This window comes from Neltuma alba, unplaced genomic scaffold (genome assembly GCF_004799145.2).
Source record: "Neltuma alba isolate B1F8T4 unplaced genomic scaffold, ASM479914v2 tig00012190_pilon, whole genome shotgun sequence".
NCBI classification, from domain to species: domain Eukaryota; kingdom Viridiplantae; phylum Streptophyta; class Magnoliopsida; order Fabales; family Fabaceae; genus Neltuma; species Neltuma alba.
In genome coordinates, this window is record NW_021636730.1 from 281,743 (window position 1) to 305,599 (window position 23,857).

Consider the following 23,857-nt stretch of genomic DNA (forward strand, 5'->3'; position numbering starts at 1 on the left):
GGATATTCGCTTTTATGAAAATATACTTTCGTGAGCTACACGCCGTGGCATATTCTCCAACACGAAGGTCACACACACGCACACGCACACGCACACACACGCGCTCTGGGATCTATTTTCTCTCTCATTGATTTTCGCATGGGATGGGAGTTACTATTCACCGTTGACAATTCGGAATCCTTCGTGACATTCTCTGAAGACCGAAACAACCTAACTCTAACGTCCCCGCCGTTTCGATCGCTGACATCCAGAGTTGCCTCTGTTCAACTACACGTTCGTCTAAACTAGAAAACGCTGAAGCCATCAAAATATAATAACTCACGAGCTTCGGTTTTATTGTTAACTTCGACTTTCAGGGTTCAGGACCTTTAACGTCATGAACGCTCTGGTTCTATTGGTCGGCGATTCAAGAAATCGCATACACACATACCTTTGTTTCCTCGGCAGGGTGAAAGAAAAACTTAGAAGAAGATCAACCTGAGATTCATGGGTTTTACAGAACCCTCACATAAGGAAATATACATGAGAAAACAAGCAAAAAGGAAAAATCTAATTCTAGAGAGAGAACAGAAAAGAGGGTTACAGCATAAAAATGAAGATCTTTCCTTGGGAGTTATGGCGAAAGCAAAATTCAATTATTGCGAGGGACGTCGCCGTCTTCAATGAAGACCGCCAAAGAGAGCGGGTTTATTGAGTATTTAGACTGCTTCTTCTTGAGATTATGAAGCAGAGCATATTCTGAAGGTTGTTGCGGCTTCTTCTTTGGTCGCTCCTGAAGACGAAGATCCTGAGAGATTTCAACATCAGGGCTTTTAAGGGGAAGACTTGAGGGTTTAACAGAAGCCGATTCCAGAGACGAAGAAGAAGGCTGAGGACGAGGATAGAAGAGATCAGTGGGGAAGAAGTTGTATTGTTGAAGACCAGCCATGGAAGAAGAAGAGGAAGACGGACGAGATGAGAAACAGAGAGGCTTTGGGACAGAGTATGAGAGTTGGTGAGAAGGATTCGGCTTGGCTGATGTGAGCGCCAACAATAGGGAGGTGTATTTATAGACAGGGAAAAAAGAAATCAAACCTGTCTTTTGAGATTAATCTTGGGTCTGTGACTATGATGAGCTGTTATTTATTTATATTTAACCGCACGTTTTTCTCTGATTATATTATTCCATTCCCATGGAGGTTCCGATTCGCGTATTTGGAGCTTTTTTAGTATTACTAATATTTCCATCACACAAAAAACGCTAAATTTATGGTATGCTACTTTTATACGGGCATGTTAATAAAATACTACAATTTAGTGATAGTGACTATTACTCTTAATTCCTTTTTCAAAGAAGCTATTAACTCAAACCGATGCGGTTTTTTTTTATAAATAAATCTTGTTTGTTTTAAATAGTAATAATAATAATTTGCTCAAAAAATAGTAATAATAATAAATAAACACAGAACAAATAAATAAAATAATGCTAAAGTCATCTCTCTCTTTCCTTTTTTCCGATATAAGATTGTCTTAATAATATGAACTTCTTTATAACATCAAATATCTGTATACTTACTGTGAAATTTGAATTAAATGAAGAATAAGTTTATTATAGTCTAAAAGGTTATACCGATTCAGGACTTATTTGGAGCTACTGCTTATGAGCACATTTACATAAGTTGAAACAAACATCTTCGGTTATATGTTATATTTTACTCCTTCGATTCAAAATATAAGCTATATTTTGTTAGAAGGACTTTTTTTTTTATAAGATAATATTCACTTTTATCTAAACATTTAATGAGTTTTTTTTTCCAGTTTTAACCCCCATATATTCTCTTTTCTTTTTGTTTCATTTATTGAATTTTTTACTTACTCTTTTTATTAATAAGGGCATATTTTGAAAAAATATATATCTCTTACATATTTATTTTTAAAATTGATTTTAACTAGTTTATTGATAAATATAAATGGATAAAGTTTAACTTATATTTTAAACCAGTAGGAGCATAGGTTATGATTAAAAAGTTGCTTTTAAATAATTTAATCATTATTCCAGGCAAATACTTAGAGGGTGTTTGGTAAACCAAAAAGTGTTTTAAAAAGATTTTTTTTTTGTAAATTGAGGTAAACTCCTCCATATATTTATCTTGTATAGCATAAAATCACTCTTGAGCCCCCTACCCCGAGGCTGGGAAGGAGATGGCAGGGAGAATTACGATTGACAAAACACTCATTGACAGTGGTCGTGTTTTAGAAAGTTACGTTGATGAGTGTTTGAGTAAAATCAAATCATAGTTTTAAAAATATTTTTACAGTATACAAAATAAATATGTGGAAGAAATTATCTTGTTTTATAAAAAAGTATTCTTTTAAAGCACTTATTGGTATTGCTAAAACACTTGAGAAGGATTCACTATATTTCTACTTCCTGTTATGTGTTTTTGTTCGCGCTCCTCTTCCCTATCACTGAATGATATTATGATAAAATTAGAATATTCCTCCTGTTCTGTATTATTAAAGGGATATTTGGATGAATTTTAAAAATATTTTTACGATATACGAAATAAATATATAAAAAAATTAGCCTCGTTTTGTAGATGTTTTCAAACACCCCCTTAATTGAAGAGCTGGCATTGATATTGCATAGAAGATCGATTTACATATTTATTAATTCTTTAAAATTAATTTTAATGATATTTTTCAATAATAATCAAGTAAGAGAGAAATGAGGAAATTAAGAAAGATCATCAGGATATTTTAAAACACTTTAGGCATATTAATTAATACTATCTCTGGTCCTTAATATAAGACTTCGTTCGATTTTTATTTTGATCACAAATATAAGACTCCAATCCACTTTGTTTTTCATATATATATTTTTTTCAAGATACTTTTTCTAATAATAGTAGTTCTAACCAATAAATTTGATTAGTAAGAACATTTTAGAAAAGATAACACCTATTTATTACTAATAACTAATTTAATTTATTTTTTTAACTTACTCAAGTTAGTCAACTAGCTCTTATATTTAGGACTGGAGGTAGTATAACTAATATTCTTTGGATTAATTAATTAGGTATTATACTGAGTATATAACATATGATATGAATATGACTAATTTTGGCGAACGAATTTTAACTTAAAAAAATAGAAAAAAAAATTTTAAGTTGGACTTGGCAACTGCGATCGTTTTCGGGAGTGTTTGGGAAGATGTGAAAAACACTTTTCCATCCAGATACCCCCGTTATTTTATCTGAACATTGAACCACTTCGCTGCCTGTTGCTGATAAGATCATGAGGTGGCAAGGGAAGAAAATTAGTTCCCGTTCCATTTGTTGGTAGTTTGGGTTTCTTCTCCGAAATAGAAAGACATGCTTAATTGCTTACGCCATCTCCCCGCATCCCCGCCTCATTCACCTTTGACACCAATCATCCAAATCACAGCGCACTTTTCTGATTTTGGGCCTCGCCGCCACCCGAGTAATCTTTATTTTCTCCTCATTCCCAAGGATACAGCAGTTCTTTGAATTTTTTGTTGGCCAAGCAATTTTTCCTTTTCAGCCGGAATTTTCTCGCTGGAACCAGTCACCTTTTCGCCGAGATCCTCCAGAATCTTATATTGGCTTGTGGTTTGGTTGCTTGCTTATCTGGCTCTTTTGTATGCATAGGAAGTTGGGATTTGGGAGTGGGGATTAGAGATTCTATCTGTTGTTATTGGAAACCTGAGGAACACCCTAAATTGTTTTGACGCAAGAAGTATTCGGAGTTTATCACAAGTGAATTATTTTATGATTCCTGTGTAAATAGTTTTCTTCTCTGTTGTCATGATTTGTTTTAGTTGCCAAGGCATACCGAAATCGCCAAATGCGTTGTCTGTCACATTCTTTTTTTCTGAATAGGCGGAATATCCATATATGCCATTAAACACAGCCCAACTTATTTCACAATATAATTAGAACCATTCTCGTAATTATCTGTTTTCTTCAGGTTGCTGCAGTATTCAGTGTTCATTTGTGAGAAAATACTGTTTGCTTCTTACTTCTAAGTAAGAAATGGATATAAGTAATGAAGCTAATGTCAGCCCTTTTCCAATTGGGCCTTCAAGTTTTGTTGGAAAAACGATTGCTTTTAGGGTTCTTTTCTGCAAGTCTATCTCACATTTGAGGCATCATATCTTTCGTCTATTGTTGAGTCTCTTCTATGGATTCAGGGGATGTATAAAACCCATTATATCATGGTTGCATCCAAGAAACCCTCAGGGGATATTAGCAATGATGACAATAGTTGCTTTCTCTTTGAATCGATACACAAATGTGAAAGCAAGAGCTGAAATGGCATATAGGAGGAAATTTTGGAGAAACATGATGAGGTCTGCGTTGACGTATGAGGAGTGGGCTCATGCGGCTAAGATGCTTGACAGAGAAACACCTAAAATGAATGAATCAGACCTTTATGACGTAGAATTGGTGAGGAACAAGCTTCAAGAGCTCCGCCACCGTCGTCAAGAGGGATCTCTGAGAGACATAATATTTTGTATGCGTGCTGATCTTGTTAGAAATCTAGGCAATATGTGTAATTCTGAACTTCATAAAGGTAGGCTTCAGGTGCCCAAATTAATCAAGGAGTATATTGATGAAGTATCTACGCAGTTGAGAATGGTATGTGATTCTGATTCAGAGGAGCTCTCATTGGAAGAGAAGCTAGCTTTCATGCATGAAACCAGACATGCATTTGGGAGGACTGCTTTGCTATTAAGCGGGGGTGCCTCTCTTGGGGCTTTTCATGTGGGTGTAGTGAAAACACTGGTGGAACACAAACTCTTGCCCAGAATAATTGCTGGTTCAAGTGTAGGTTCCATTATGTGTTCTATTGTTGCTACTCGTTCTTGGCCAGAGCTTCAAAGCTTTTTTAAGGATTCATGGCGTTCATTGCAGTTTTTTGATCAAATGGGTGGAATTTTTACTGTTGTTAAGAGGGTGATGACATTTGGTGCTGTCCACGAGATCAGGCAATTGCAAATGATGTTGAGGCATCTGACAAGCAACCTTACGTTTCAAGAAGCTTATGACATAACAGGTCGAAGTCTTGGGATAACAGTTTGTTCACCAAGAAAGCATGAACCTCCAAGGTGTCTCAACTATTTGACTTCACCTCATGTTGTTATATGGAGTGCAGTCACCGCTTCTTGTGCCTTTCCTGGCCTTTTTGAGGCTCAGGAATTGATGGCTAAGGACAGAAGTGGAGAAATTGTTCCATACCACCCTCCATTTAATTTGGGCCCTGAGGAGGGATCCTCACCAGCACGTCGTTGGAGAGATGGTAGCTTGGAGATTGATTTACCTATGATGCAGTTGAAAGAGCTGTTCAATGTCAATCATTTTATTGTCAGTCAAGCCAACCCTCATATTGCTCCATTGTTGAGATTGAAAGAATTTGTGAGAGCTTATGGAGGCAATTTTGCTGCCAAGGTAATGTAATTATGAACTTGCTTCTTTATATGAACAAAATGCACAGTATACTATACACAAGTTTATGTGTCTGTTGCCAGTGCCTACCATTACTTTTTGCTTATTATATGAATTTTCTCTATTGCATTTCCCTTCCCCATATAACGTGATATCTTTTATTAGAAGTTTGAATTTCCTATGTGCTGTCATTGTTTAACCCTTGCTTCATTCTGATCCAATTTAGCTATGGAGGTTCCTCATTATGTTGCTAAACTATGTGAATTGTTCATTTCCTTCCATTTCCTTTTATCTGGTTATGATCTTATTGTTTTTTGGGTGTGTTTTTGTGCGTCTGTCCTTTTGTATTTCCAAAATATATGCACTATACAATTGCTAGTTGTGGTACAAACCCTGTGTTGTTTCATGACCTCTCCTGCTACACTCTCTTCCATTCTCCAGGGTGTGGCTAAGAAGAGTTGTACTAAAAAGGCAAAAACAAAAACAAAAACAAAAGAAAAAAAGGTATATGTGTGTCTGAGAGAGAGTGGCAGTTACTATCTTGTTTCAACGAACATACAACTCTAGCAATCATTTGCCGGTGGTTCATTTTGTTTGTTAAGCACTTGATTCTGAATAATACTATTTGCTCTTTTGCTGTGAATTGTCACTTCTAAGGTGCCTGGTTTACAACTCTATGTTTTCCAGTCAATCTGACAACTATTCTGATACTGACATGGATTTTGATTCTGTAGATTGCTCATCTTACAGAGATGGAGGTGAAACATAGATGTAATCAAGTACTGGGACTCGGTTTTCCATTAGGCGGACTTGCCAAGTTGTTTGCTCAAGACTGGGAAGGTGATGTAACTGTTGTTATGCCTGCTACTCTTGCTCAGGTAAACTCCCAGAGAAGATTTAATTTCAGTGAGCCGTTTATGCGAAGCAAAAGAAATTGTTTAAGCTGTATATGGTTTTTTCAGAAAAAATAACTTATGTCTAGTGGTTAAGTTTTGGCTATATCTCTACCCTTGCTCTTTAGAGCTCATCTTTCTCTTTACTTTTTTCTTCCAGCTTGTGGAGGATTCTGATCCTTCTGCTCTGTATTTCTTTCTTTTTTTATTGATAATGTACTATTTACTACGAAGAATGTGATGCCTTGATTATACAACTGTTATAGATTGTAGTACTTATTTGTAGGCCTTCACTCAATAGCTCAAATTTTGAGTTGATGTGTCCTTTTATCATTGATGTTAGAGCATCCGTGATCTAATGGTCTGAAATTTGATTCTTAACGCCTCCATTCTTCATAATCCAATGAAATTTCAGAAGTTAGATGAGCGAGTGCTTTGTCAAATGTTAGCCCAAATGACTTTTAATTGGTGGGTTTAGACTAAGCTTTTTGAGTTTAAACATCATCTGACTGTGAGCTCTTCAGTTCTCAGTGCTCTTTGCACTAATGATGAATGATTTCTTTCTTTGTCTTGCACCAGTACTTGAAAATTATCCAGAACCCTTCCCACGTTGAGCTTCAGAAGGCAGCCAACCAGGGGAGAAGGTGCACTTGGGAGAAGCTTTCAGCCATAAAAGCGAACTGTGCAATTGAGATTGCTCTTGATGAATGTGTTGCCGTGCTTAACCACATGAGAAGACTCAAAAGAACATCTGAGAGAGCATCGGCTTCTTCTCATGTTCTGGCCAACACTGTCAGATTCAGTGCTTCAAGAAGAATCCCTTCATGGAATTGCATGGCACGAGAGAATTCTACAGGTTCCCTGGAAGACTTTTCAACAGATTCCTCGTTGCATCAAGGTGCTACTAAGAACTGGAAGACCCACCGCAGTATACATGATCACGGAAGTGACAGTGAATCTGAAAATGTTGATCAGAGCTCTTGGACACGTTCTGGTGGGCCTTTGATGAGAACTGCTTCAGCAAATAAGTTCGTGGACTTTGTCCAGAGCTTAGATTTTGATACTGAGCTGAATACAGGCATCGTGACTCATCCAAATCGTCAAGGGGCTCCGTCCAATCAGAGCTCTAGGGTCTCAACGCCTGACAGCATAACGGTGAACGAAGGCGATCTTTTGCAGCCTGAGAGGATGCATAATGGGATTGTGTTTAATGTTGTCAAGAAAGAGGACTTTGCACAACCCAGGACCTATGATATTGAGCAGCACAACGCCGAGGTTGCTGAATGTTTTGTCCAAGGTGACTCTCCGGGGAAGGAGATGGATGCTGCTAGCTCTGCTTCTGATTGCGGAGATACTGATTCTGCGACGGCCAACTCCTTAATAATTGATCATTCTACCACTGATGTGGGGAAGGATCAGAGCACTTAATTCTCACATTTCTTGTTTTGTTTTTTTTAAGTGACTTGAACATTTTTTCTTCAACATGTAAATATCACCATATCTATCCAACTTTGTACATACCCGTGGGCATATCTGCATCTATATGCATGCGTAGTGTTTTTAACGCGCACACTAGTTATTGTGGGATAAGGTACTCTCCTTGAAGTCTTAATTTTGGGGAAATTGAAAATGGGATAAGGTAGTTAAATGTTCCAGAAGTATATAATGCGGACTATCTAGCATTTGAAAGTTTTTTTTTCCTCTTTGCTGTCATATGTTTTGAAAGTTTTATTTTGTAGTATTTCTGTCATGAACTGTTATCTGTTGTTAAGTTTGACTATTAAAGATACTAATCAAATTGTATAATTTAATAATCAAATTTAACGACATGTAACAATCAGAGTATTTTTGCCACGAAAATAAACTTTCATGACATATAAGAATTTTAAAAAAAAAAAAAATTCAAGTGTTGGATGTTCCTTCATATATATTTTTTTGGTATTTAAGCACCTAATCCCAATTGAAAATATTGAAGGGTGGAGGCTTGGGAAAGTTAGTTTTATTGAATTGCCATTTTATTCAAAAATTAACTTCTTAAGTGAAGAAAATATTCCATTTTTATCCTTCTTTTTTCTCCATTTTTTCCTCTTCTAAAGACAAACCCTTGGAAGGCTTTGAGAATGTTTGAATATACTCTTCTGGTCTTTAATATAAGACTTGTTAAACTAATTTAGTGAGATTAAGAAAATTAGATAAGTTAATTAATTATAAAAATATATAATATGTTTTTCCTAAACACTATAATTATCTTTCTTAATATCCTCCTTTCCTCTTCTACTTGATTATGACTGAGTGAATATCCTTAGAAATAATTTAGAAAAAATTAATAAATATGAAAAACAGGTCTTATATTTAGGATTAAAATTGACTCAATAATTATATTTTATATAAAAGACTGGAGGAGTATAAAATAGAGATGACCACAATCGATGATAATTACTTGTATGGGCACATTTTTATGCAAAGTGATGTATATCTCGTGTTCAGTAATGCAGTTAAAGGAATCATGTCCTAATTCCTCGACTCCTAATCTTCTTTTTTTTAAAAAAAAATTTATTAGTCTTTTTTGTCTCCAAACTCTTAGCTGTAAACCTTCATACACTTGAGGTGGAAATTCCACACGCCTTCTGCTCCTTCATTCAAGCCGCTGTCAATTGCAAAGGCATGGCGACATGAAAATCTGTACAAGTTAATAGGCCACAGAAAAAAGGTTTATCTTTCCAAGTTTAATAATTTTTTTTTAAATTTCTAACAAACATTTATCTTAATGATTTTTTAATTTTCTGCCGCGCGCAGCGTAGGTAATCTATTGAAACCTGTCATCTTCGAGTAATCCAGCACGTGCTCCGTTTTTCCCCATTGGAATCAACAAAATGATTAACATTGAAAAATTGGTGCAGGGCTGATATACACTGCATTTATCAAATTAGACGAGTGAATTTTGAGACATGAGTTATATCATAACTAAAATATAGGCAACATGTTAAAAAAATTATAGTGTCTTATGCAAGGTAAATGCATAGAAAAACCAACTTAGAGTCTGTTTGGGATATCGGTAAAACTTTCTTATAAATATATTTTATGTAAATTAAGACAAAATTTTTTTATATATTTGTTTTATATTTTATAAATCACGATTGAAAAGCTATTTATAAACTGTTTTAAATATACTCTTAATTTATGTACTCATAATTTAGGGTTTAGAGGTGGTCAAGAGTAGTTCCATTTTCATGCAATAAAGTACAGTTAAGGGGCACAGGGCATGGAAAGATGTGAGGTCTGGGAAGAAAAAGGGCGGAGGGACCACCTGTATTGATATGGAGGGAAAAAGAATAGTGGTAGGCAGCTAGCTGAGGTTAAGCTTTCTTCTGCGAAATTAGTCTGCAATTTCATAGTGGACAATGCACGCTCTGTTTGCCCACCTTTTCCAAACCGCGCGCATGCAAAAGTACTACGCTTTCTCCCCAACCTAAACAACTAATTTGTAATTATTAAAAAAATAGTTATTTTTTTTAATAAATAAGTCTGAATAAAAACTTTTAACATGTGTATTTATTATGAGAACCACCTTAAAAAATAAACATAAAAAATAAAATAAACTTAAGATCTTATACTTATGATCGAATTAAATTTTTAACTAACTCTCATTCTTTAAACTGAAGGTAGTAGTACTGCCTCTTGTGCTAAATAAAAAACCAAGTTTAGAATAAAAATTATACTATAAATTAAATCTTATATTTAAAATCAGAAGTTGTAATAAATAATATTGCTGACAATAACAGTAGCATAATAATTGTGGTTCCAACTGTGTAACGTGCTTCCACTTTCGCAGGGGTCAAACTCTGATACCGACGAGACACCAATGAGAATATGAACAGTAGCCTCAGTGGCGGAATCTGCAAAGCTGAAATTCTTTTCTGGAACTACTTTTCATTGTTTGGTGGACGAAGTGAAAAGTTTGACCGCCAAATAATTGATCAGTACAGGGATTCATGTATTTTGGCCGATCCTATTTACAGAAGAGGGAGCGAGTATTTTTCGTTTTTAATATAAGTCACTTTAAAATTGCTGATTTATTATTTTATGGATTATTGTTTTAAAATATATATATTAAATAGCAGTTGAGAATTTATTAAATTTAATAAAATTTAAAATAGGGAGATTGACAATTTATTACGCGACTTGACATCTGCATATATTCCCTATTTTGCACAACAACACGAGTAATTCCAAATCTAAGAAAATAAATAAGTACTCACTCCGTCATTTTTTATAAATAATAACTACCGTTACCTTCTTATCTCTAAGTATAAGTAATATTTACAATTGTCTACAATTTTGTAGTGAATTTTTTATTTGTCCTTATTAATTATTTATTTTAATATTCAATATATTTATTATCGATTCCCAAACTATTATCTTTCTCCATCTACGTTCTCTCCTTTATAATTCTCTTTATTATAACAATTTTCTTATACTCTCTCTCCTCCTTAATAAAGAGTATTTTAGAGAAAAAACTTCTAATTTTTACTTGTTTATTATCTTTAACTAACTTTTTTGATTTGCGTAATAGAGTTTTATGTTGCTTATAACAAAGAACGGACGAAGTACTTTATAACTCAAAAATTCCTTATATTCATTGAAAATATTTTTTTTAATCATTCGGCGGAATAATTCATATGAAGGAAAAATAGATATAAAAAAAGTTAAAAATTACAATCTTCCAATTCAGGCACTTAAAAGGTTAAAATTTTAGGAGAGAAATGCTTTTTGATTTGGTATTTTATAAACATACTTAAATGACAAAAATCTCATTATATCAAAAAGTTATTAACCAGTTGTAACCTGACTAACAATTGACAAACTGATTGACAATGATAAATTTGATTATTTTTTTTAAATATGACATAATGGCATTTTAGTCATTTGACTAATTTAACCTCTTAGATGCCTGTTGTAATTTTAACTTTTTTTTTTTAAATGTCACTCTCCCTTGTATGAAAGTGGTGTAGTGGCCCAACTCTCCACTATAGTCCCCAAGCACTTCCACCCCCATAGAGATTTTTATCTGTTTCCCTTATTATTGTTATTGCCGTGATATTTTATTTAAGACGCCTCCTTGTCTTATTCTGGGAATATTATAAAAAAATCAAATACTTCCTCGGATCCCGATATCTGATTTATAAATTAGTATATAGTATATCTTACTACAATTAAACTATTTTTTGTTTTCTTAAATATCTAAATTAATTGAATATTTATTATTCATATTAAAAAGCGGGCGGAGTACTCATAGTGGAGAACAAACATCTTCGTGAGCGTATCATTTGCGAGTGTCTCCTTTGCCATTACCTGAGCTTTGCCCTTCACCTCCCCACAAACATCACATGTGATCTCCCTGCAGAAAATACTTGGCACGAAGTGAGGGACCTACGGTTTTTTAATGTTTGTTTGTAATCTGTGCAATAAAAAACTAAAATATTTTTTGGCAGAAAAATTGTAAATGTTATCAGCATTTAAAAAATTAGGTTGATCTAATAATCCCTGCAATGAGACGTTACTAAACTAAGGCAAGGCACTTATGAGGATGCCTCTAGAGTAGTGGTCATAAATAAATAAAAAGATAATTTTGTTTGTAAAAATGCATTTTACATGGTATGTCCATGCACATTGTTTCTTCTTTAAAATCAAGGAGTTAAAATAAATTTGTATCGTTACCTCTCATTTACTAAAAAATTCCAGTGCTTCTGGCTGAGTTACAAAGCCATTAACACCGATGTATGAGGGATTAAAATTTTTAACGTGGTGTAACCATTTTAAAAATATTAAATACGCAAAATAAGTCTAAGAAAGCTATGGACTCATGTCGCAACATCGGGATCTGGGCCTTTGTTTCTTCAAACCTGATGAGATAAAATATTTTTTGTAGCCTGGGCTAAATTTTCCCTTTTCAATTATGAATATCCGCACTGCTGGTGAAAATAATACTCATCTGGTTCTAATGTAAGACTCTATATTAGCATATAAAACTTTTATATGCATTAGCATAAAATCTTATATTTAGAATGGACGAGTAATTTGTAACTCACCTATTCGAGCATGATAAGCTTAATTCCCCTTTTTCGACTCAACATGTCACCAACATAAAATGGTAAATTTTTTTAATATAATATCTATTTTTTATAACGTAAAAATTTATATTTAGGCCCAGGGTAGTATTCCAACTCACAAGTAATCTAATTAACAAACTCACTACAACGGTGCTGACTCATAGTTATTTAATAATTCTACTGGGAATGGTTTTCACTTGTGAATGGAAGAAATCCTGGTGTGTTTTTCGTGTGCCGTGAAAAAAGTAAGAACTCGTGGAAAGTATTTAAGCGAAGTCAGCTAGGATTGGGAACCAAATGCAAGATATCAAGGAGGAACATCACCGAAAAGACAATTTGCCATCTGTCATTCTGTGATGGAAAAGTCAGCGTATATATAAAAATACATATACTCTTCTGGTTCTTAATATAAGATTCATTTAACTAATTTGATAAATCAAGGAAGTTAGGTAAGTTAGTCAATTATAAGAAATGTGACACGTTTTTCCTAAAATACCATAATTATCTTTCTTAATACTTCTCTTTCTCTTCTACTTGATTATGGTTGAGGGAGTATCCATAGGGTAATTTAGAGAAAATTGATAAATATGAAATGAATAAATTTTATATTTAGAACCAAACCCAACTCAATAATTAGGTCTTATATTAAGGACCCGGAGGAGTATTAGTTAAGGACAAAGTTGTCGTTGGGCCCAGTAAAAAAATATAACAACTAAATAATTAATATGTAAATATAAAATAAAATAATTAAATTAGTTATTTATAATAAATAAAACTGACTTTTAAAAATATTTTTTGTAATAAATAAGTGCTGATTCTTTTAAATTATTTTTATTATTAATTATATATACTAAATAAACTAATTTGTAAATAAATAAAAATAATAAAAAACATGTTAAAATTCTATATTTAGAGTCAAATTAATTTTCAACAAGTTTTTATACTAAAAGGTCGTGTAGTACTTGATAATCATATATTATTGTTTCAAGCCTAAAACAATTCCCTTTCACAACACAACTTGTGGGGTGTTTTGAATTATCCAAGAAGTTTTTTTAAAACACTTTTTTATGTAAATCGAAGCAAACTCTTCTGCATATTTATGTTCATATATTATAAAAACACTTTTAAAACCATGATTTATTCTATTCACACAGCACTCTAATCTCATTTGAATCTCTCGGTCTAGACCGTGTTTTCTTGTGCCCTCCATTTTCTTACGAGACACGTCCGCTCAACCTTATTTGGGTACTACTGAGAAATTAAGGAAAATAAAATAAATAACTTCCCGCTGACATTCTATGATATGATCAAATCCTATCTGCGAAGCCTCTCAATAAAGTATTATAAGGAAACTGGGGTGTGAATGCGCGCTGCTAGCAGAACCCTTAAATGTGGGTGACGCCGAGCAAAGTTGAAAAGTTAGAGTTTATAAATTTTGTTATCTTCTTTTGCGAGTAGAAAAGTTAATGATATAATTTAAAAAAATTAAAGAACAGCGATAAGTCAAAAAATGTTTAGAAAATGCGGCTGCAAGTTCCATGAAATTGAAGAGGCACATGAAAAGAAATCACTCCAGTTGCGTGAGAACCGGGCGTCTCTTTTTCTTGGTAACTCCATGCGCCAAAAGACAACGTTTTTACAGAAATTACACCTCTGGGCCCAGAATTTATTTTTTCCTGTAAATTTTTTAATACCACCAATCCCTTGCCATTAACTTTTTAGATGGTTATTGATTTTAAAGTCACAAACGCCGATTCTGAAAAATATTTTAAAATAATTCAGTGATTTCTATAGATGTGATAAGTATTAAATTCATAAAATTGAATCACAATTTTATCTCTAGAAATAACTTCAATTTTTACACTAAAATTGAGAAAATACAGGTTTTTTTTTTTCACTTCGTTGATTTACAATTAGAATGGTGTTGTTGGCGTTTTTAAAAAAAACTTTTTAAATAATCTAATTATTTCTTCTGAACGGAAGAATTTTATGCTTTGATATTTCTTTTCTTTATAAAATTATCTAAAATATTTAAGTGAAAATATTTAATATTCAAATGGTAGTATATTATTTTGTTGTTCATGTTTCAAATTATATTATTTAAGTGAAAATATTTAATACTTGAGGGAAGATGTAGTTAAAATGGTCACAATACAAGGGATAAACAGAAATCAATTCATAGAGGGGTTATTTCTATGTCAATTGTTGGTGATGTGCGTTAGAAAAACTAAGTAGTTTTGTATAGGTAAATAAAAGTCAAATGACAAACACAAAATCATCATCGAGCAGTAGGATTTGAATGATAACAAAGTGCATATTATAGAAATCATCATCCAAGGTATATTGAAGAGTAATCAAACATGGTCTTATTCAGGATAAAAGTGTGGTATTAGACATATTACAATATTAATCAAACCATGGTATTATTTTAAAAAGTTAATTATAAATTTATAATTATAATATTTTAAAAAAAATATAACAGGCCCAGGCCGCCTAACAGGCTTAACAGGCTTATTAAGAGCCTGGCCTGGCCTTTTAAGAGAAACAGGCCTTTAAAAAGGCCTGAGTCTGTTTTAATTTGGAATAGGCCAGGCCAGGCAGGCCACTTACAGGCCAGGCCACAGGCCCTGACAGGCCGCCTGGCCTATTTCCACCCCTATCCTCTATCAAAGAGTTTCTCGGGCTAAGGTCCCTAAGCGAAGAAGGTATGGCTATGCGTGACGCGTGGCATTTTGACCAGGGACATTCTGACAAATAACTTGTTAACGGAGGATCATATAGCAATTTATGCTATCTAATTTATATAATCGTTATTCCCTCCAGAATTATACTCGCCAATCATTACATTTGATAGAGAAGCAACACCAACCTTCTCAGCCTCATCTTATTGATGGCCTCCATCATGTGCATATCAGATCTTCCCTGACCACTTAAGAATATATGTTATGTATCTGTCACAGTACGTTCCTCCTAAAAATATATATATATGCTTCTGATTTACATGCAATTTCACATTAAAAAATAAAATAGTTTACAATTCATTAACAATTACCCTTGCTATTTTTGCTTATTTATTATCAGGATAATTTGGATCTAATTTCCACTCAGGAGATTTTTTTTAAAAAAAATAAACAACTTTTGTATTAATATTATGGCCCGCATCTCTCAGATTTTGAAGTCGGCGTAACTAACAAAACGATTTTTATTTTTTTTCCCCCGAAGCGAGGACATCGTCGTTTGATCCGGGATGAATGAGACGTTGCGATGCGCTTTGAATGGTGTGCCGATTTGGAAATATCATGGGTCTTTGGCCTGACTGAAAATATCATTATTACGTCAAAAAAAAATTATGTAGAAAATTTTTAGGATTTTAATATAATTGTCAATTAATTAATTAACTAACTAAGAGGCAAATACATCCGACCTTTTTTTTTAAGTGAAAAATGCTTTCATGAGCAATAAATCAAAGAATATAAACAGCTCAAGAGAGCAATAAGAATAAGATGACAAAAGAGGAATAACCTTCACCACTGAAATAGAATACTTAATTTTGTCATCTCAAAAGAGGAATAAAATCCCAAAGAAACAGATCGATGGCCCAAATTATCACAAGTCACCTCTCGCACCGCCAACTATTTTGTTCAGCATAGTTAGGAACATGTTTCCATACGTCAAATCAAATTAAATCTAATAACTTGTTATACTACTACCTCCGTCCTAATTATAGAGCCAGTTGATTAATTTTGAGGAGATTAAAGAAGTAAGTTTGAGTTAGTTATTTATCCTAAATAGATGTTGTCTTTCTTAAATATCTTTACTAATCAAGTGTATTAACTAGAACTATCATTGTTAGAACGACTATTTTGGAAAAAAAAAAGTATAATATGAGAGACAAAATGAATTGAGGTCTTATATTTAGAACCAAAATAAAAGTTAAATAGAGTCTTATATTAAGGACCGGAGGTAGTATTATTTATCATTAGATATATTTATTTTGCCATCCATTTGACATCAATTTTATCCTTTACTATATTACCATAAAAATTTCCATTTATGGAAAATCAACAGTATAATATTATTTCGTATAAATTTCTCATTGTTAAAAAAAAATTATATGCCTATTAAATTACTTTAGTTGAGCTTAACTGAACTCGTTAAAAATTTTTGAAAACTTATTTTTTTAGTAAGGATGTCGCACTTTTTTTTTAAAAACATATTTTAACTTCTTTTATTTCTATATTTTACATGGACCCACAGAATTGGAAAAAAAAAAAAAAACTCCGCTCCACCTGTCCCGAATTGCATAAAATAATAATAATATTAATGGTGCCACCCAATCTAATCTAATCAAAATAACATATAAATAGTAGGATTATATCATTTTAAATCACGCAAGGGTAGGACTAGGAAGCTTCCTGGAAGCTCCCTGGTGCTCCCCTGATGGACTTGATGGGTACTTCGTCGCTCCCACATTTAACCCCTCCACCTTCCTCCCTCCTTCCTCTCAACACCCTTCCCCCCCTTTCTTCTTTCCTCCCCCTCCATTTTCTCTTTCCGCTCATCTCCTTCAATTCTACACAATGAAATTTATCAGTATTAACCCTAAAACTCTCCAGCTCAATCCCAAACAACTCTTTTCGCTCCAAGAGGAAACGCTCCGCCGTCTCAAGATCTGATCCGTCATCCTTCAGTCTGGAACGTCGTCGTCTTCTTCGGACGACTCCACTCACAAGGCCGCGCCAGGCGCTCCCGGCTCCACGACCCCTACCAGCGTCTTGCCGGACATTTACCCCGAGTGGTCTGATTTGTCGACCGAAATTCAGTCCGATTTGGCTCGGGCTTTGAGGCTCATAGATCGAGATGACGACGGCATCGTCTCGCGGGAAGAGCTGGAGGCCTTTCTGACCCGGCTTGGAGAGAGCCGGGAGGAGGTGGCAATGATGCTCAGTGACGTGGATCCCGAAGGAAATGGTTGCATCAGCGTTGAAACCCTCGTTAACCGGGTCGGGTCGGGATGCGACCCGGCGCCAGACTCCGATGACTTGAAGGAGGCGTTCGAGGTATTTGATGCGGATCGCGACGGAAAAATCTCGGCGGAGGAGCTGTTAGGGTTTTTCAAGGCTATCGGGGACGAGCGGTGCACGTTGGAGGAATGCCGGCGCATGATAAAAGGGGTTGATCGGAACGGGGATGGATTTGTGTGCTTCGAGGAATTTGCTCGTATGATGGACCTGCACAGATGACCATGACATGATAATATTGAACGGTCATGATCATATGATGATGTAGCTCTATAATGGCGATGAAGTAACGGTGGTCATGTCAAGTAAAGGAATGCGAACATTATTTTTCTCTCTATTTTTAACCCGGAACGTTTAATTTTCTCGCAGTCGCAGATTTGGGTGTGTAATGTTTGAAGCTAAACGCAACTAAAAAGAAGTGATGATCTATGTATCGAGTTTCTGCAATATACATATATGTATAATAAATTAATTAATAATGAACTGTATTAGCTAAATATAGTTTTAAATGGATAGATAATTTGTCACCATCACTTGGTTTTTAAATTTAATATGTTGAAACGCGTTACTTTTTGTCTTTGCAATTATTTGATGTTCGGAAATTTGAATCTAAATGTGACCTTATTTTCATTTTTTTCCCAAAAAAAAAAGTTTCTTTGCCCTTTTTTGTTTGGTTTGGGTAAAACTAAAGAGGCAGGCATAACTGGAGGCAGGAGCCACACCCCAAGCATCGCGGCACGACTAATTTTTCATGGGAATAGTGTTCGATACTTCGATGCCGGGGTTTAGGGGGTTAAAAAAAATACTAGTACGATTATAAATTTAAAATTTAAGATATATTTTCTAATATGAATTACAAATTAAATTATAAAATTGGTTTTATGTTTAAGACTGAGAGAGTATCATAACACATGTCTTCCATTTAAAATTAGAGGAGTACTAATATTGCAGACCAGCTTGTTATCCCCTTCATGAACGCACGCTTAAAAAAAATTGTATTTCTTATGCCGTGATTACTTACATACTCAGCGCTTGTTTGATCAGGCAATGAGAGCTCAAATAACTTTTGAAGTGGCTAATTTTTATAAAATCCTAATGAAGTGTGATTCTACTCTTTTACTGTGCTTTTAAAGAATTCTGATCAATTTTTATCAACGGAATTTTTTCCAATTTATCCTTTCACACTTTTCTGAAAATCTCTTCTCAAATAATTATATTTAATAATTTTTTAAATTCATGCTTTTTTATTTTAATAAATAAAAACTAAATATAATCATAATTCTTAAAATCATATAGTCAGTGTCACTTATAAAATTCACGATGATCTAAAATCACGGTAAATCCAAACGGCACTTATTAAACATGAATGGCTTTGTAGATCTTTCACTGTCTTTTTTTTTTTTTTAAAGTTCTACCGTATATGTAAGTTACTTAGATTACGGCAAGCATTTATAGTCGCACTATTATAATCTCAACAAATGGTTTGTGTTATTTTTTTTTTTTAAATCTCAGCTTACTGGGGAAAAGAAGAGAGAATAAATCAGGAAAAGTTTAACCACTTTCACCTGCATGCGCTCAACTAATAAAACGGACAATAAAAAATATGCCTCAATTCAAATAATAACAACTACATCAATCGACCAAGTTATTAATATAATTAAAGCATTTAAAAATCTTATATGCAACCATAAAAATTAAATATAAGGCTTGTATGGTTATTTATTCATCAAGAAATAAAATGTGAACAGGAGGGGAAACGTTGGAAAATGGGGGTAGCGTTTGTTAGGCGTGACCCCGTGGGGTGAGGTAGAGGAGCAAGAACGCAGCGTGGGCCGTTGAGAACCACAATTAGGATATTCGCAACTTTTGTTTTTTTTCGGTGAACTGTGTTGAAGAACATGCCAATTGCCAAGGGCAGCCGACTAACAATAAAAGGGCAAAAAAAAAAACTAGTCATTACCGACTTGTTTAAAGGAAAGAAGAAGAAGAAGAACACCAACCAACAAAAGTTAGATTTAATAGAAGAAACTAATTTTATTTTGATACATATAATATTGATAGTGCTTCAAATCATATTACCTTCAATAAATAGGAAGATATCTATACTTAGAAAAAAATACCAAAACACAATAATTTAAATATGTTGTCTAACGGAAAAAATAAAATATTTATGTATAAATTACACATGATCTGACAAAATATAATCACTTTTCTCACTCAGAAAAAAAAAATATAATCACTTTAATGGACTGTTGTTTGTATTTGTTTTAAGTCGTTTCAAATTTAGTGAAATGGGAAAAAAAATCAAATCTGGCATATTAAAATCGTTTAAACATCTTGACCCGACTGTTTAAAAAACTGATTCACCGGCTGATGACTATGACGTGCCGGTTGAGGTTGGGTTTGGTAAATACCTGCGTTACTCACCTGTCCAACTTGTCCGCGTCGCTCTTTCCGCGAAGTTTCCTGCCTTTTCAATTATAATAAAGCCATTTTAAAAAAAAAAAAACAGTTTCCTGTGATTGTTGTACTATGTGCGGCCGCTATGCCCACCACGAGATAGCTAAGTCTTGTATTTTAGCATTTAGTTAATCTCATCTTCAACTTGTATCTTTTTGTTGGTCCTCCATTCTTGAATGAATTTTTCTGCTCTATTCATCTCATTTTTATTCATTCTATAATATATTAAAAAAAAAATAGAAGCCGGTTAATCTTATTAAACAGGCCATTCTCCATCCAAGCTACATGATGTGAATTGCTCATGCCTTGGAAAGAGTATTGAGATCTCAACTGTCCAGAGAGGTGTGATTGTGAATAAATTATCATTCTGACTAAATTAAAAGTATAAGTAGAATCAAAACTTGGGGCAAGGTGAAAAACAAAAAACTGAATTGAATCATAGTATATTTTTTTTTTGCTAAAGCATATGTAGACTCCACAGCCCATTTTATTTCTTTTCATTTTATTGAAGTAATTAACAGCTTCTGATGTGCCCTCCCCTCCACTTTTTTTTTCCCCACCCAAAACATGCTTCTCATTTCTTTTTTCGGCCGAAAAACCCTTCTGATTGAAACCATGGTTACTGGCTTTGTGCCCACCATTTTATCTACTGAAAATGCCAAGACCATGGTTTTTGCTCCATAATGATTATCCGCCTTCCCAAGCAGGCACTTCATCCCCAGGCTCTCCCCTATTTCCTTCCATGCTCACACTGCGGAGCATCAGACGAATACAGAAAACCAGGTCGTCTTTTTCTGCCCTGAGATTTCACTCTACTCACGCATTTGAACTTCCTGTTCATCAAGAAGCCAACAAGCATGTGCCTGAACAACCTCTAACCCAATCACAGATCAAGACCCTAGTTCTCAACAACTACACTCACGGTAAGTTTTTCAATCTCGTTACCAATGTCGTCTCTTTGCCCACCGTCCTCCTCACTGCCTGTCACAACCTCACTACCCCACCTGCCGACTGTGCCCACGATGCGCCTTCTTCACCTTCCTCTATTGAATCTGTCTCAAGGCGATTCTCCATCGAAGAGATGGCTCGAGAGCTTCGCGAGAATAGGTTCGATGTCGGAGCTTGCTGTGTTACATTGCTGCCTCCGAGGAAGAACGGGAAGCCTTGGTTTTGCCCAATTTGAAATTGAAGGTGTTAATTGAGGCCATTAGGATGGTGTTGGAAGTGGTGTATGATGAACGGTTCGTGACCTTCGCCTACGGCGGCCGTGTCGGAATGGGACGGCACACGGCCATAAGGTACCTGAAAAACTCGGTGCATAATTCTACCTGGTGGTTTACTTTTAGCTTTAGTCGTCAGAATTTTGGTCAAAGCCATGTAGATAAGTTATGCTTGTTTATTGAACATAAGGTACAAGATAGTATTCTGATTGACTTGATAAAGAGGTTGTTTGAATGTCAAGTTCTGGAAATTGAACTGGGTGGGGCTTATCTAGGAAGGGGGTTTCCTCAGGAATGCACTTTGTGTCCTATTTTGATAAATATATACTTTGATGGCTTTGATAAAGAAATTCAACGCCTACGACTTACGAAAATTCAAGAGAATCCTAAATTAGATCCCAAGCCAACTGTCTCTACATCTGATGTATTCTACAAGCCAGTGAAGATATATGCAGTGAGGTACTTGGATGAGATACTTATTATAACATCTGGATCTAAGATGTTTACAATGGACTTAATGAAACAAGTTATGAAACATTTGGAACTTAATTTGGGGTTACAGGTTAATAAATTGAATACAGCTATTCATAGTGCAGTGTCAGAGAAGATTAATTTTCTTGGAATGGAATTACAGGCAGTTCCACCTTCTGTTTTACACCCTCCTATGTCAGAGAAAGCAATCCGTGCAAGGAAGAAGTACCTTAGGCAAAAGGAAGTTAGAGCTCTTGAATTGAAAAATGCAAGAGAAAGGAACAGAAAGAAATTGGGGCTGAAGATATTTTGTCATGTTTACAAGAAGCTGAAGCGAAGTAATGGCTTCAAGATTGAATTTAACATTGAAAAAGAAGTCAGAGAAATTTTTAAATCTTGGGCAGATGAAGTAGTTCAGGAGTTCTTGGGGAACATAGATGAGTGTCGAGAATGGCATCGGATGCTGTCAGCTGGAGATTTTCTCTCTTTACCCCACATCAGGAATCAACTACCAGCAGAGCTTATTGATTCATATGATCGGTTCCAAGCCCAGGTAGATAAACATTTGAATCCTATAAAAGCTGTTAGGGCAATAGAAGAAGAAGAAAGGAGGGCGGAGGAAGAGGAAGAACAAAAGTACGCGAAGAGAACAATTGAAGATTTGACCAGGCTTTGTATGAAAGTTGATGCACCTATAGTAGCCATGAGGAAGGCTGTAAAAATGGTTGGTTTTACAAATCATATGGGTCGTCCAAGGCCAATAGAATTCCTCGTGGCTCTTGAGGATGCCGATATTATCAAGTGGTATGCTGGCATAGCAAGAAGGTGGCTTGATTTCTTCTGCTGCTGCCATAACTTCAAGACAGTCAAAACTATTGTAAGTTATCATTTGAGGTTTTCTTGCATCTTGACGTTAGCAGAGAAGCATGAATCCACTAAACGCGAAGCCATCAAGCATTACAGCAAAGATTTGAAAGTCTATGAAATGAATGGGGGCGAAGAGGTGCATTTTCCCACCGAAAAGGAGGTGAAGATGATGGGAGATAGAAATCTCTCAGACCCAAAACCTGTCGATGGAGCTTTATCTTTGGCAATGATAAGATTGGCATCTGATGAGCCTCCTTCCTATTGCATTGCTCACTTCTGTGACAGAAAAACCAATATCCTTTATCGAGTACGTTTGCTGCAAAACAGCTTAAATGTGAACCCATTGGACAGAGAGACGTGGGTGCCAGGTATGGGTGCAATTCATGAAAGCCTGAACCGACGATGCATCCCTCTCTGTGCTGATCACATGAATGATTTATACTTGGGAAAAATCACTCTCCAGGACCTTGACTGTTCCTCTTCTGTAGATGTAGACTGATGACTGTTGCTTTCATTGCCGCTGTTGATGTTGCAATAATGCCATCAATGGAAGAAGTCCTATTCACACACAGATACACCCACACACACACACACTACCATTTTTTCAATTTTTGACGAGCCTGAGATTCTTCACGTACTTTCTTAGAGTGTGGCATTGAGCTGCTAAGGTTTCTTTGTTTATTAACACAGGCAGAAAAAGGTGGGGGCAGTCTCCGAAGTAATTTCAAATTAAAATGAAGTAGTGCATTGATAATTGGTCTTTGTTTTGGGACTGTTATTTAATGTTCAATGGAGTATTGATTAATTCATATTGGAGCATCATCGACATTCAAGTAATATTTTGTTTGTGTGTTTTGTTTTTTTTTTTTGGATGAAGATCGCATTGTAAACAGGAGAGGTCTTAACTAGAGTAATATATAAAGGATAAATCTCAAAACTGAAGAAACTCTGGTGCGCTGACCGCTGAGACCCATATGAGTGACTTCTTGGAAGTGAAGTTAGGAAACATGTATTGATTGATCTTGCCACGCACCTTTGGCCAAAATGCTCCATCCAGATGCCCTTGATTTAGTTAAATGGAATTTAAATGCCAGCCGAAGATGACTGACATTGGACAATTGACTCTGCGATGCAGTGATATAAGACAGACGAAGTTGTTCAGTAATTAAAATCATATTTTTTTTTTGACCAAGTAATTAAAATCATATTTGAACAAAGAAGATTTATTTCTGAAAATTTCTTGCAATTTCCTGTTTCGTGTGGGGATGTAATGCAAATAATAAAAATTAAAATACTTAACTCAATTTATGGATTTCTAACGGAACACCGGTCAGTTTTTTTTTTCCCCCCAAATAAAAAGGTGTAAGT

At 34.8% G+C, this 23,857-nt stretch overlaps 3 protein-coding genes and 1 pseudogene across 3 annotated transcripts; 3 read left to right on the top strand and 1 right to left on the bottom strand.

Annotated features, from left to right (window-relative positions):
- Positions 1 to 1,030, bottom strand: LOC114724472 (uncharacterized). Its single transcript, XM_028910827.1, has one exon. It carries the CDS (start codon positions 926 to 928, stop codon positions 632 to 634), a length of 297 nt encoding a protein of 98 aa, XP_028766660.1. The 5' UTR covers positions 929 to 1,030; the 3' UTR covers positions 1 to 631.
- Positions 1,031 to 3,344: 2,314 nt separating this feature from the next.
- On the top strand, positions 3,345 to 7,930 carry LOC114724465 (triacylglycerol lipase SDP1). The gene is made up of 3 exons (XM_028910820.1): positions 3,345 to 5,450; positions 6,182 to 6,325; positions 6,920 to 7,930. The coding sequence occupies exons 1-3, from the start codon at positions 4,035 to 4,037 to the stop codon at positions 7,766 to 7,768; spliced, it is 2,409 nt and encodes an 802-aa protein (XP_028766653.1). The 5' UTR covers positions 3,345 to 4,034; the 3' UTR covers positions 7,769 to 7,930.
- Positions 7,931 to 16,862: 8,932 nt separating this feature from the next.
- On the top strand, positions 16,863 to 18,001 carry LOC114724469 (probable calcium-binding protein CML36; annotated as a pseudogene).
- A 2,550-nt stretch (positions 18,002 to 20,551) lies between these two features.
- On the top strand, positions 20,552 to 23,325 carry LOC114724466 (nuclear intron maturase 3, mitochondrial-like). Its single transcript, XM_028910821.1, is given in 2 exon segments — positions 20,552 to 21,072; positions 21,075 to 23,325. Coding segments are annotated over 2 exon segments (2,400 nt in total). The 5' UTR covers positions 20,552 to 20,586; the 3' UTR covers positions 22,989 to 23,325.
- Positions 23,326 to 23,857: the final 532 nt, after the last annotated feature.

Bases quoted from the DNA above. Each gene is read 5' to 3' on its own strand.
- LOC114724472 (XM_028910827.1), bottom strand. From the start codon at position 928: ATGGCTGGTCTTCAACAATACAACTTCTTCCCCACTGATCTCTTCTAT.
- LOC114724465 (XM_028910820.1), top strand. From the start codon at position 4,035: ATGGATATAAGTAATGAAGCTAATGTCAGCCCTTTTCCAATTGGGCCT. The intron at 5,451-6,181 runs GTAATGTAATTA...TTGATTCTGTAG, and splicing joins GAGGCAATTTTGCTGCCAAG to ATTGCTCATCTTACAGAGAT. The intron at 6,326-6,919 runs GTAAACTCCCAG...GTCTTGCACCAG, and splicing joins TGCCTGCTACTCTTGCTCAG to TACTTGAAAATTATCCAGAA.